Source organism: Salvelinus namaycush, chromosome 13 (assembly GCF_016432855.1).
Source record: "Salvelinus namaycush isolate Seneca chromosome 13, SaNama_1.0, whole genome shotgun sequence".
NCBI lineage: Eukaryota > Metazoa > Chordata > Actinopteri > Salmoniformes > Salmonidae > Salvelinus > Salvelinus namaycush.
The window spans coordinates 10,152,477-10,167,881 of record NC_052319.1 but is presented as its reverse complement, the minus strand read 5'-3'; the positions used below and the strand labels follow the sequence as shown (position 1 = coordinate 10,167,881).

Sequence of the window (15,405 nt, the reverse complement as noted above, 5' to 3'; positions counted from 1 at the left end):
AATGTGATTCACACAGCAAGAAGGAACATTTAAAACATAACTAGCACTAAACGTTGTTTCGTAGACCTGCCAGTGTGTATGCCAGTCTGACGTGGTGGTACTGAAACTCATCTGTTGTGAGTCATCCAGATAAGCCTGAGGAAGCTATTTTCAGAGCTAGGGCTCCCTAATAGTATTTCTGCTGAGTTATGTTTGTAATGGTTCAGCTACTCTCTGCAATGGAACTGCTACAGGCGACATACAATTGTGCGTCCCAAATAGCACCCTACTCTCTCTATAGTGCACTACTTTTCCCATGGGCTTCATTGGGAACAGGGTGCCATTTGGGACGTAACCACTCCCAGTATAGAGTAATTGGAATGTAATAAGAACTGCATCCATTCCAAGATAATTTGTTACTATTTACCTAATGACAATTCAGATACTTGACAACACAAGGGTAATCTGTTTTTTGTTACGTGATCGGTTTTCTGTATTGGTAAGGATAGTCTTGGCATTCAATCTTCATCAAATGAACAACAGTGGGACTGGGGGAGGGGGGGGGGGGGTGACCTGGAGGAGTCAGAGACTGAGAACTCTAAAGATGATACTTTTGTTGGGACTTAGAGGAAGTCTACTATTAGCAGAGCGAGAACCACACTGTATTTACCCCACAATATCAATAAATCAAGGTTTCACGTTGAAACTTTAAATGCATCTCTACATTGAAGAAGTTATGAGTTATGCATGTCATGACATACATACAGTGCCTATTACTTGAACATGATTACTCTGGTAAATTTTATATAGATAAATCAATGTTTTGAAAAGTAAAAAAAAAGGCTATTACTTTTTGCATGTGCACCCAGTTCTCATCCTCAGAGGAAATGTATGCAAGAAAAGCACAAGGCTGTGCTGGTAGCCTCAACGTTGAGAGGTGTTCCTGTCTGAATCCCAGAGCTGACAGGGTTCATCTGACAGGGCTAGGCTGCAGTGGTTGCTGGCATCAAAATAACACACACACAGTACTTATTGCCAGCAGGTGACAATAAATTGTATAATGTGATCTGTGATCAAAGTTGATCCTCGGTTGAGTTGATGCGTTTGTCACATGGTCACTGATCTTTGGAACAAGAATACACAGAGCCAAGCCTCAAGAATCAATCAGACTTTATTATCTGCTGGCAATAAACTGGACTGAATGTTGCTGAACTTCTCACAGTTGTACACGAGTATCTTAATAGGTTCCTAATATGATTATGAATAATAAGTAAAGGATTTACTACAGTCTTCATGCTACGTCATGTAGAAGTAGGGGAGAGAGGTACTAGAGAGCGAAGGAGTTTACCTGTAAGGGTGTATATGAGTAAAGGTGAAAGTCTGTAGATTTCTTGTACAAGCCTGAGCTGCAGTCTTTGGTAAAAACGTTGAATATATACAGTATCAGTCAAAAGTTTGGACATACCTACTCATTCAAGGGTTTTTCTTTATTTTTACTATTTTCTACAAGTGTCTAGGCGTTGGGATTATTAATAATAATATTAAGAGTAAAAAACTAAGTAGCAGCAGCGTATTTGTATTTACAGTATTATGGATCCCCATTAGCTGCTGCCGTCCTCTATTATCCTCAGTAATTTTCCATCCAAGTTGTCAGACCCCGTGTCTTGTCACTGTTGATAGGCAACAATCATTTTTTCACTTCTTCCACACTCACTTTACGGAATTCAAAATTCATTCATAATTGGGTCAGTTATACTTGGATGTGTAGTGTCCGCGTTTGTTGCTGGCATGTCATGCCAAGTTTGCTAATCTTTAAACTATTAAAATAAAGAAAGTCGTGCACTCCATGTATAATCTCCCAGCAATTTAATGGGTATTTACCAACATTTCCAGCATCACTGTGCCTCAAGTGTGTCAAGTGCAGGGTCTGGTTGCTCCTCATTACACACCACAGACCAACAAATATTGTTTACATCCACATAAGAATCACTAAAAAAACTTCTCGTATGACCTCTTATACACTATATTAGGCTTGGTTTTCCTAGATATGGCTACTATATTGTGATCACTATATCCGATGGATTTGGATACTGTTTTAACATTTCTGCAGCATTGGTAAAGATGTGATCAATTCATGTTGATGATTTCATTCCTGTGCTGTTTGTAACTATCCTGGTAGGTTGACTGATAACCTGAACCAGGTTGCAGGCACTAGTTACAGTTTGAAGATTTCTCTTGAGTGGGCAGCCTGATGAAAGCCAGTCAATATTTAAATCACCCAGAAAATATACCTCTCTGTTGATATCACGTACATTATCAAGCATTTCACACATGTTATCCAGATACTGACTGTTAGCACTTGGTGGTCTATAGCAGCTTCCCTCCAGAATGGGCTTTAGGTGAGGCAGATGAACCTGTAGCCATATTACTTTAACAGTATTTAACATGAGATCCTCTCTAAACTTTACATGAATGTGGTTCTGAATTTAAATGGCAACACCTCCACCACCGGCATTTCTGTATTTTCTGTAGATGTTATAAGCATGTATTGCTACCCCTGTATCATCAAAGGTCATATCTAAGTGAGTTTAAGAGATTGTCAGAATATGAATGTCATCTGTTACTAGCAAATTATTAATTTCATGAACCTTGCGTCTTAAACTACATATGTTAACGTGGGATATTTTTAACACTTTTCTGGGATGCTTGATTGTTTTCATTGCCTTACTGGGATTCTAAGCAGAAGTAGACATGCTCATGTTATTTATGTTAGTGCAGGGTGAGCTGCACACAGTGGACTTCCTGCTAGGGCACACCGCCTCAGTGCTAACAGTATCACTCTGGTTCATAGGCACATGATTACTGCATACAATACCTGTGGGATGAGCAGAGGCATTCAGGGCAGTAAGAGAGACATAAATTAGGTTGCTAACATTGTGTCTTCCAACGCCCCTGGGATAAACTACATTTGCTGAAGCATTATGACAACTCAGCGACACAATGATAGGGATTAACTGAGCTGGACTTTGGTCATTGATAAGTCATTGTCTCAACACAGCCTTATAATGCTGTGAAAGGATCCAGGAACCAAAATGATTTGGGTGGATCCCATCTTCCTTATAAAACAACCTTTGTTTCCAGAAGGTATCAAAATTGTCAGTAAAAGTTACACCCACAGAGCTGCAATAGTCTCGTAGCCAGTTATGGAGGGCATGAAGTCTGCTGAAACATTCAATGCCACAATTTAGGGAGGGCAGAGGGACAGATATTATGGGGTGTTTGTTGGTGTCAAGCAGTGACTCAATCAGTTCTTTAAAATACATCTTCAGCTGTTCTCAGCTGCCCTTCATAATGTAGTTGAATCGCACATGAACTATGGTAGACAACATTTTCTGATGCTGATTTAAAATGTTTGGAAGCAGCTTATTGATGTCTTGTACTCATGCTCCTGGATAGCACAACGTTTTAGCTCCAGGGACTGAGACATGTCTCACCATTGAGCTACCCAATACAACGGCCGGAGACGGGAATGGAGAAATCTGCCCATTCCTACCCCTCACACAATTCGTTGAACCTTTCACGGGGCCACGAGAGGCAAGATAGCGTAGGCCCACTGCTCGCAGCGATAGGTCCAGACCTCCCACAGCAGACAGTGCCCCGTCAGATCCAGAGAGAGGGAAAGTGGACGAACTCGACGAAGCCGCTGCTGGAGTCAGCGTAGTATGAGTCAGCACCACCCTCATAGACACAGGCAATCCCAGCAATGAAGGCGCAGGTAGATCAGGCACCAGTGCAGCGAAGCTATTCCGTATGTCAATCTGCTCCGAACCTCTCGCAGTCACTCCTGTCCGCTTAGAAGCATTTCTCTGCCTTCGGTTTCAACGACTTGTGACATGGGACCGACGCTGATTGGACCAATCTTCTTGCTGTTCTTCTTGTGTGGATAAAGCTGTCTCGGAGCCTTTTGGTCTGAGACCCGATGCTCTGGTACCACTTGCTGACAGTAGCAGAGAGAACAATCCATGACTTGTGTGGCTGAAGTCTTTGGCAATATTTTGAGGATTCCTCTGACGCTGCCTAATATAGAGGTCCTGGATGGCGTGGAGCTCAGCCCCAGTGATGTACTGGGTCATCCGCACCACCCTCTGTAGTGCCTTGCGGTCGAGGGCGGTGCATTTGCCGTTCCATGCGGTGCAGCAGTCAGTCAAGATGCTCTCAATGGTGCAGCTGTTGAGGATCTGAGGGCCCATGAGAAATCTCTTCAGCCTCCTGAGGGGAAGAGGCGCTGTGCAGATATGTATGTGGACCATGTTAAGTCCTTAGTGATGTGAACACCAAGGAACTTGAAGCTCTCAACCCACTCCACTACAGCCCCGTCGATGTGAATGGGGGCACGCTCGCCCCCTGTTTCCTGTAGTCCACGATCAGCTCCTTGGTCTTCCTGACGTTGAGGGAGAGTCTGTTGTCCTGGCACAACACTGCCAGGTCCCTAACCTCCTCCCTGTAGGCTGTCTCATCGCTGTCTGTGATCAGGTCTACCACCGTTGTGTCGTCAGCAAACTTGTTGGAGTCGTGCGTGGCCACGCAGTAGTACGTCTGAATGTACTCATGTACAGTATGTTTTTCTTGAATAGTGGAACATTGTTATGGATTTAAGTCAACAATTGTTTATGTAAAGGGGAAGACGTGAAGACATGTGAAGGTAAGAGGTGACCTCAACGTGATTAAGACAAAGGAGATGATTGTGGACTACAGGAAAAGGAGGACCGAGCACGCCCCCATTCTCATCGATGGGGCTGTAGTGGAGCGGGTTGAGAGCTTCAAGTTCCTTGGTGTCCACATCAACAACAAACTATCATGGTCCAAACACACCAAGACAGCCATGAAGAGGGCACAACAAAGCCTATTCCCCCTCAGGAGACTGAAAAGATTTGGCATGGGTCCTCAGATCCTCAAAAGGTTCTACAGCTGCACCATCAAGAGCATCCTGACTGTACATCACTGGGGCAAAGCTTCCTGCCATCCAGGACCTCTATACCAGGCGGTGTCAGAGGAAGGCTCTAAAAATTGTCAAAGACTCCAGCCACCCTAGTCATAGACCGTTCTCTCTGCTACCGCACTGCAAGCAGTACCGAACCGCCAAGTCTAAGTCCAAGAGACTTCTTAACAGCTTCTACCCCCAAGCCATAAGACTCCTGAACAGCTAATCAAATGGCTACCCAGACTATTTGCATTGCCCCCCCCCCCTTTTAAGGTGCTGCTACTCTCTGTTTATTATCTATGCATAGTCACTTTAACTCTACCTACATCTACATATTATCTCAATTACCTCGACTAACCGGTACCCCCGCACATTGACTCTGTACCGGTACCCCCTGTATATAGCCTCGCGATTGTTATTTTACTGCTGCTCTTTAATTATTCATATTTTTTATTTTAAAAATGTACTTATCTATTTTTTACTTAACACTTATTATTCTTAAAACGGCACTGTTGATTAAGGGCTTGTAAGTAAGCGTTTCACTGTAAGGTCTACACCTGTTGAATTCGGCGCATGTGACAAATAACATTTGATTTTATTTGACGTGTGTAAAATTGTGAAGTGTTGTTTACTGCAGGGGTGTTGGAGGGGGTGTATATTTTTTTGTGTAATTAATTTGATATAAATATTCTCCTGTAGCTAATTGACCTTGGAATCTGAGATTTATTACCATAAATATTATAAAATCATGATTTTCATGAGTGTTTGGTGCATGCTTTTGTACATATTATAACCCCCCATTAATTTGTGGTTTAGGCTCCCACCATTTGGATTATTTTGGAACTGCACGGTCCATGCACCTTGACTAGCTCACATTAGTTAGCAGTAATGTGACCAACATCAATCAACATGAGGCTTTTTTTTTATTGCCAATTAAATATTGGACATGGCTTATGAAAACATTGTAACAAAATGATTATTTATTTTTCCAACCATTTGTCTTCATGGAAAATGACAATATAGTTTTGCTGTATTTGTTAATACTGTAGATACCATGTTTAGCCATGTTTACCAATATTCCATGGGTTTACTGACCACAATCCATTGAATTAATATTAAGAAGTGTTGATTATTTGGTGTCTGGAGAGCACAGCGCATGGAAGAAAGATTTCAGTCGTGCTGAGCCCCGGATGTTCTGGATGTCTAGTGACGTCCCTGGTCCAGAGTCCAGAGTCCGTCATTATTTAGAATTCATTATTAGCTTTTCTTACACATTTTTTGACAACAATACCAACCCAATTATGTAAAGTCAAAGGAGTTTGAGGTTTAATGTCTCTTTATGTGTTACAGTGTCTTTGGATGTCAACTGTTGGAAATGAGTTGAAGCTGTGTTTGTGTCTGTGCGAAACAGCTCTACTGCTCCACAGTGACTCCTTCCCCCAAGCTCCTTTAAATTCCTTCTGCATCATAGATTCCCACTGCATTCATGTTGTACTTCTTATTCTTCAAATAAATACGTCTGCCTTGGATTGTAGGTGTCGTATTTTACAGTTGACATTATCCTTGTCATTATATGTCTATTGTAGCTATTAATTGAGCTGTGTTTATGAGAGTATTGGTGAATATGGAAATGTCAATAAACCAGAAATGTTTTCTCTTGAACAGATTTGTTTAAATTCATCACCACTGAAGATGACACGGACGCTGATGTCGGTGAAGATGCCCCCCTTGTCCTGTCACCTCTCACCTGAGACCAGTGCAGTTCTCATGACGATCGGGCGGTTTAAGAGGGCAGAGTGTATTTACCTGTATAAGAATGGCCAGTTGACAGAGAGGAGTCTGATCATCCAGGAGCTGGAGAGAGGCAATGTGTGTTAGAGGCTGAAAGACATCAGGGAGTCAGATCATGGATTCTACACACTGTATGTCAGTTCATCCATGGAGAACAGCAGGAGGCGGCTACGGTGGATTTATCGGTCCATGATGGTGCTCTATAACAACACTAGTACAGTATACTGTTTATAAACACTATGGCATTCAATTGGATAATATGACAGATGTTGATTTGAAGGTAATAATGAATACATTTTGTTTTACATTATCATTATTCATGGATTTCCATCCTGAATAATGGACAATTAGGAAAATGGTATTTGGGTGAGTAATTACTTATTTCTCTGTTTTGTTTATTGAACTCCACAAGGGTTTACATAGCCCTGCCTCCTCCCACAATACTGTACAGTATATCTACCGTAGTACCCCATCATTTCCCCTAATTAAATTCATTACCAGAAATGGGCCAATAAAAACTTGCTGTTAATTAACCTAATGAAGCTAACCGGATCCCATTGGTGCCCACAGTCCCTACATGAGAGAGGGTTGAGTTATTGGAGTAGTCTAATGCACTGTATCTTGCTCGTCTTGTATTCAAGTGATGTAGTCTACCACACATAACACACCTCTGGTTTCCACCATTAGTTCAGCCTCAAGAGTATTTATTACGTGAGACCCAGGGGGTCAAGCTGAAGAGGGAGGAATCGGCTGGTGAGCTTGGTAAGTGTGAGAGTCTGGAGGAGAGAAGATTGATTGGTTCTGGGAACATGATCTATATCAGTTTGCCAGACTAATTCATGCACGATAATCAATAAATAATTGAATAACGAACCATTAACTGATGTATTGATTGTCATTAATTAACCTGTCAAACTGAATAATATCGATAATGTTCTTTTATTGTTGATTTTATAATGGTTGATAATCTGATGACAGTTGACATCAGAGAGGCTGGATGAGTAAAACAAATTCTGTAAGGTTTTTGTATATATTTTTTATTTAAAAAAAAAATCACCTTTATTTAACCAGGTAGGCTTTTTGTATTGATGAATTAATAAATCTGTTTGGCAAATCAATCATCCAATCAGAAATCAATAACACAAAATTGGTAATTAGTTAGATATTATGGTGGAGCACAAAACTAGTGGAGAGAACATACATTTTGGTCATCAAATTAATATTATTAATAATCATCCATAATATTGTATTTTCCATAGGTGGTAAAAATGGAAAAACAACTGGAGGAAAAAGAGAGGCAACAAGAGGAGATGAGGAAGACATTGAGTGAATCTAGAAAGGAGTTACAGGAGAGTAACAAGCAACTACAAGACCAGGAGAAACAAATCAAATAACTACTGGATGGGATGCCAGTAAAGAAAAGACTACTTGGTGAGATGGAACTATTCAGCTATGTTTCAAAATTCTAACAATTCTTATGTCACAGAAGCTTTGCATTAACTTAACTGCATTATGTGTTTAGGACTGTGTATTCTTATGCACACTTTTCCAGTCATGCTGCCCGATGTTTTGTTTCCTGATTCTGATCTGTGATTTTGACTGACTTACAACACCCCAAACAGTTCTGGGTGTTAAGTGGTTTGTGTTGTGTAACAGTGGGAGAAGAGACCCCACACTCCCACCGAGAAGGAGAAACAGCATGGAGTGGAATCCTCCACTCAGTGAGTTAATATATTTTTTTGTTATAGGGGTGGAGTTATTAACAGTGAGTTAATGTTTCTTACCCTGGGTTTTACAATGTTTTTAAAAAGTGGTCCAACCTACAGACAGTGAGTGTGTTGAGCAGTGCTCTGTGTTGGTCTGAGCTGTGTGTTGGTCAGTGCTGTGCGTTTTTCCTAGTTGTAAGTCAGCCTCAAACACCTCAAACACACAAGTTTTCCTACAATAAAGTCCCCGGCCACTAGGAGTGCCGCCTCTGGGTGAGCATTTCCTTGTTTGGTTTTGGCCTTATACAGCTCATATAAGGCCATCTTAGTGCCAGCATCAGTTTGTAGTGGTAAATAGACAGCTACAAAAAAATATAAATTAAAACTCTCTTGGTAAATAGTGGTCTACAGCTTATCATGAAATACTCTACCTCATGCGAGCAAAACCTCGAAACTTCCTTAATATTAGATTTCGTGCACCAGCTGTTATTTACAAATAGACACAGACCGCCACCCCTATAGATGCACCAAAAACCCAGCCAGCTGTATGTTATCCATGTCGTCGTTCAGCCACGACTCAGTGAAACATAAGATATTACAGTTTTTAGTGTCCCGTTGGTAGCATAGTTTTGGTCGGTGCACATCCATTTTATTATCCAATGATTGCACGTTGGCTAATAGGACTGATGGTAGAGCCAGACTACTCACTCGCCGTCAGATCCTTACAAGGCACCCCGACCTACGTCCCCGATATCTCCGTCTCTTCTTCATGCGAATGACAGCTATTTGGGCCTTGTCAGGTGTCTGAAGTAAATCCTTTGCGTCCGACTCCTTAATGAAAAACTCTTTGTCCAGTACGAGGTGAGTAATCGGTGTCCTGATACTCAGAAGCTATTTTCTGTCATAAGAGACGGTGGCAGATACATGATGTACAAAATAAGTTACAAATAACGTGAAAAAAACACACAATAGCACATTTGGTTAGGAGCCCGTAAAAACGGCAGCCATCTCCTCCAACGCCATCATCAAGATGAGACAGAATGTGGGACTTTGCTGTCTGTGTGCCCCGGGACCCCCACCTTCCTCCTGGTCATACAGTACCAGTGGAGCCCCCCAAGGGCTGCTGGAGAGAATGGAGGAGATGTTTGCAGAGGGTTGTTGGGGACACACTGATTCTATTCATCCATGCTGACGGCCTGAAAGAGCAGAGCACTGAGCAGTTTCGCCAAGCAGGGGGTCAGGACCTCCAGCAGCTTGTGGAAAAACGTGGGAGCAGGTACCATGTCCTCAACATTAAGGATAGGGCCCATGTCACTCAGGTCTCAGATCTGCTGGAGCAGGTAGAGGAGATAGTGGCATGAAACAGAGAGTGTTTCTACAACAGTCAGACCTACCAGGAGGCAAAGGCCAAGGTCGGAGAGATGGAGGGAATAATACAGAAGAGAGGGGTGAGGAAAGGGAGATGACACAGAAGCTTGAGAAGGAGCTGCAGAACTATCTGAAGAAAGATGCCGTAGTTAAGAAGCTCAAAGGAGATATCACGATACTTCATGAAACAATAACTGAATTAGAGACAGTTGAAATAAGAAAGAAAATAAAAGAGCTGGGGAGGGAGACAGAACTAAAGAGATGTACAGAGAAGATGGAGATAGAGGAGAGACACAGGCAGGCTATTAAGGAGATAAGGGAGAGGCCAGAGTTGACGCAGAGGGAAGCCTGATGAAGATAGTCCTGACTGATTTACAGAGGGACATCATAATCTCAAAGACTAAAGATGCAGAGGGAGTTCAGCAGACAGATGGAGAATGATAAGAGGGATGAAGGATGGAGAGACTGAAACAGAACTTGAAAGAGCTCAGCGAAGCTCACTCAGTGTTGGAGACTGGTGTGAGAAGGAAGAAGTCAGAGGGCACTGATAGGAGTGTTGGGCTGCGTCAGGAGAAACTCATTAAGTTGGCTTCTCCACAATCTGATGTGATTCACCATCTCAGTCCATGTGTAGAACCAGATCAGATCTACTGGTGTATGTCATGCTGACCGTGGGGAAAGCAGGTCAGAATAAATGTCTGGTCCTATCCACTGTGTCTAGAGAAGGAAGGGGGAAAGGTTCTGTAAAGATTTTTGATGAGACAGAATTCCAAAGCAATGTAGATTAGCGACCTTGCACTGGAATGGACTTTTAGAATGAGAGAACGACATTGTATTCACCCCACACGATTTATATTTCTTGAATCAAAGCGCACGTTTCATGTTTAAACTTGAATTATAAAACGGTTTGGATCCTGTATGCTGATTGATTGATTGCCGTTATTTATTCACGATAATCCACAGGTAATGCCTATTAACAGTTAAATGTTATTTATCAATGCACATCCACTGTCCCACAGCCCAGCCAGGAAATTCATTAACTTGATCTCCTCTGGGGAAAAAAGCATCTAGCGACCACAACTGAAATAAGTCTGACATCATTGTGCAATCTGGTCCCATATTTGTATTTTATTTTAATCAATCGATCAATACATTATTTCCCCAAGTTTCTAACACCATAGGAACCTCACCCCGAACAATACAACCAGCATGAGTTTGTGATAAACATTTATTTAGTAACTGTGAGTAACTACGCTTGTAGTGTTCTCATTACATGTAATCTGCAGTTTGTCAAAATGATACATTTATAAAAATTTTAGAAACATAAATCTACATACATCTAATACAAAACAAATATAGATGTGAGAATTCACTGGTCTGTTTAGTATTGCAAATTTGTAATATCGTGGACACGTGCTTGCAAGGAAGATCTCTAAACTGATGCTCAAATATGATAACATGACTCTGTGCTTAAATAAAAATACAATTTAAAAACATTCTTAGAAGAGCCCAGGGTAATTGCAAATAATGCTAATAACAAACACACCAGTCACTTTGGGCTTGTTTGGTTGAGGAAGAAAAATGTAGATAACTTGAAGGAAATCAAATACCTTTAAATAAATGGATAAAGCACAAACAGCTGGAATGTGGTTAATGTCAAGGTAATGTTATAAATATTAACATCTGAAATCTGCTATAACTGAAAAGTAAGTAGAAAAGAAAGTGCACAAACATAGCAAAAGGTCATCAAGCCCATTTTCAACCCCATTTCTGAGTGTGTCAGAGAAGGCGAGTGTCTTAGCGACGCAGCTTTTAGGGTCGTTCCACGAAATGAGTGCCGTTCCACGAAATGAGTGCCTTTTGCATCCCTTCGATATTTAAAGTAGAAATTGTACACAAATATTGCATTTTTAAAAGCCTGTCATATTAAACAAAGTGCCCTTTAAAATAGACCACGTGGAAAGTGAAATCAATCTGATTCGTAGCCCTTTAAACTCGCAGCGCTGTGTGGGTTTTGACTTGACAGCCTTTCTGAACTTGAGCACCTCGCCCAACAAAAAGTCGCCCCCATCCCTCCCGCTAAGTGGGCAACCGCCTTGACGTCGGTACAAGCAAGCCACGAGTCCAAATGTGCAGTTCACGTTTCCATATCATAAGACTCATGTCATATAACAGTGTCAACGTTCATGATCACTATGTTCGACGTACGGCTACAAGACGCCATGGAGTCACACCCGTGGTTGTTCAGAGCAGAATGAGTCCGTTTGTTTATTGTGAGAAACACGCCGCGACGCACACACCTGAATGCACTCACGACTCCTTTCAATGCTCAGCAAAATGAGGATCGGCTTCCCTGAATTGCATTGTGAAAGCCTAACCCTGTAATATCGTGTGTTATAACTTAGCTAGTCATGTCGGCTGCAGGGTTGTGTTCCAAACAAAACAACTACAATTATGTTTCTCCGGTTCCTCAAAGGCACAGCTAGGAGACCTAAAAAAAAAAAACACCTTTTGGTCATAAAAGTGCATTACAATTTCTTAGGAACAGTGTACACTTGAGAGGTGTGTGGCCACTTGAAGACCAGTTAGTCCTCTCACTCAAACCCTTGTCATTTCGATGTCTTGCAATGCACCTAGCCCACATTTGCCAGGGATATTCTTATCATGTTACTGAACGTATCCAGAGTATTTTCAGATTTCGTTATCAACAAATGTGACAAAAAAAGCACATTAAAATGTAAAACGCACATAAAACCAACAGTATAATGTTTGGATTCAGTCTTGCGTCAGATGAACTCGTGTCATCTTTGGCCTACTAATTTCGCCATCATCTCAAAACTGTTCCCTTTCAATCGCTAACATGGTTATGCATATGCTTTTCATATTCCTTCTGTAAGAAACATTTCAACTTAGCCCTATCCATATAGGCCAGTGTAAAGGGCTAATATGAATAAAGACTTCCTAAAGTGCCAAAATTCTGCATTTTGTACATCTGTGCATCCTCTTCCTTTTCAAATATGTTTTTCAAAAGGAACATTGAACATCTAATAGTCAAATCACAGTGTAAAAGCAGGTGAGCAGGTTCTAATCTTTTTGGACATTTTCTGGTGTTTCGTGGTGGAAAACTGAGCGGGTCAAGAATAACACGTCCACCCTGTTACCCCGTAGACAGACAGGCTGGAAATGTTTTAACAGGAAAAACATTTATTTGAAGCTTGCATTCAATTGCCCCTTCCTGTTGCACACAACATGCTTCCATTCCCCGTCACAAGGAAATAAGCTACACTACTCGAAAAGCACCTAATTGGTGGAACGACCCATTGAAGAGATTAAAGGCTAAACACAGGGGATATCATCTGTTAGTCTTGTACCGGTCGGACCGCTCATTCCTCCTCCTCCTCCTCCTCTTCCTCCATCACCTCCACCAGGAGTTCGGCTGTGCACGTGGCCTCGCCCAGGCTGTTGACAGCCTTGACAGTGTATTTGGCATCGTCGTCGCCGTTCACTTCCGAGATCACTAGGCTGCAGTTGCCCTCCTCGTCGTAATCAATCTGGAAGTGGCGGGTCTCCTTGATCGGCTGTTCGTCTTTGTACCACACCACCTCCGGATCAGGGTAGCCTGGGAAAACACAAACAATCTTTATACTGTATGTGTGTCTCAAATGGCACCTCCTATTCCCTGTATAGTGCACTACTTTTGACCCGGGCCCGGGCCTGTATATGTAAAGTAGGAGATTGTGATGCATGTGAATGAGAAGGTTGTGAGACATTACCCTCGATCTTGCAGTCAAATCTGGCTGCGCTCCCCTCCACCACCTCCACATCCTTGATGACTGAGCTGAAGGTGGGCTTGACCTGGGTTTTCTCCTCATACTCCAGGCATTCAAGGAACTGGTTGTCCTCTATCAAACATGGGACAATGAGGGAAAACAAAATTACACATTGATTTTGCCTCAAGTTGAACTTAAAGTTGCACTATGCAAAAATTCACTCTGCCATTTCCTGGTTGCTAAAACTAATAGTTCACCTAATTTCAGTTGATGGTGACAAAATAAGCAAGTATAATGTAGAGAATCATTGTACCATCTAAACCGCTGTGAAATATATTTTCCATAACCAAAAATATTGTTGTTTCAGCAGTTTGAATCTGGTGTAGTACACCGAAAGTAAAAGACGCAAAAACAAAACTTAAGGGGAAGCATAGAACTAGCACACATAGAACAGATCTACCGCTTCTTAGACTTGCTTTCAAGTAGAATGATAGATCTATAACTACACATTTCTATGTGAATTTGGTCAGGTTGCCCAAAAAAGTTACATATACTGCTTTGAGTTTGAATAGGAGCAGCAGCTCCACTGGTAGCACCAGTAACTGTACCAACTAAAGTGCTTCAAAGAAAAGAGGGCAAATGTTCACAGGGAGGCATTAATAAAACAAACACCCATAGCTGAATGCCATCCCCTGCTCGGGGGTACAACAGAAAGGTTTGGAACATTCAGGAGGAGGTAAAAAAAAAAAAGAAGAAAGCCATGCCACCTTCAGTAGGGGAGCCTTTCTTGGCACTGACGCCCGCCAACATCGCCATTGATGACAGTCTTCCGATGGCCCGCACTGCATGTCCGGTTTTCTGCCATGAAATCAATGATACACTCGTTACATTCTGTCGCAATACAAACAGTCCTGGGTATAGGAATAGACATCATCAAGAAATGTTAAGAGGACGCTCATGAATGAATGGCCTTGTTTGTAACAATAAGAAATGGCCTGTTAGTTGGCCATGAAGTACAGAGTAGGGCTGTGTCCCACAGGCAGGCTATTAAGGAGATAAGGGAAAGGCCAGAGTTGACGCAGAGGGAAGCCTGATGAAGATAGTCCTGACTGATTTACAGAGGGACATCATAATCTCAAAGACTAAAGATGCAGAGGGAGTTCAGCAGACAGATGGAGAATGATAAGAGGGATGAAGGATGGAGAGACTGAAACAGAACTTGAAAGTGTTGGAGGAGACTGGTGTAAGAAGGAAGAGGTCAGGGGGCACTAATAGGAGTGTTGGGCTGGGTCAGGAGAAACTCGTTAAGTTGGCTTCTCCACAATCTGATCCACCATCTCAGTCCATGTGTAGAACCCGATCAGATCTACTGTCCACTGGTGTATGTCATGCTGACCGTGGGGAAAGCAGGTCTGAATAAATGTGTCCCAAATGACACCCTATTCCATTTATAGTGCACTACTTTTGACCAGAGCTATATATGGCATTGGCTGCCATTTGGGACGCAATCTATGATCCTAAAACATTGCTACTATAAACAAAGCACAGGTCAAACGGACATCTCTCCACATCTCTCACCATCTCTACTGTTTTGTGTTCTAGTTTTCCAAAGTAATACTCGCAGTTTGTACTTTTCAACCTCATGAAATACATAATGGACCTCCGTGGTGACTGTTTAACACAATGAGAGGTTTGCTCATGTGTGAGCACTCAAAGAAGGAGTTTAACTGCAGGGACTTAGAAGCTCAGAGTACGCTACCAGTCAACAGTACAGTGATTTTCGTAGCGTCTCTTACAGTGGAACTTTAGC

General features: G+C 42.0%; 1 protein-coding gene across 4 annotated transcripts in view; it reads right to left on the bottom strand.

Annotated features, from left to right (window-relative positions):
* Positions 1 to 10,933: 10,933 nt before the first annotated feature.
* LOC120058222 (myosin light chain kinase, smooth muscle-like) overlaps positions 10,934 to 15,405 on the bottom strand; it is an 89,865-nt gene continuing 85,393 nt past the window's right edge. For all 4 annotated transcript variants that reach the window (XM_039006716.1, XM_039006719.1, XM_039006720.1 and 1 more), the window contains 3 exons: positions 14,363 to 14,453; positions 13,599 to 13,727; positions 10,934 to 13,444 (listed from right to left, as the gene is read on the bottom strand). In XM_039006716.1, the coding sequence (XP_038862644.1) occupies positions 13,209 to 13,444; positions 13,599 to 13,727; positions 14,363 to 14,453 (456 nt within the window). In that variant the 3' untranslated portion in view covers positions 10,934 to 13,208. The remainder of the gene's footprint in view (positions 13,445 to 13,598; positions 13,728 to 14,362; positions 14,454 to 15,405) is intronic.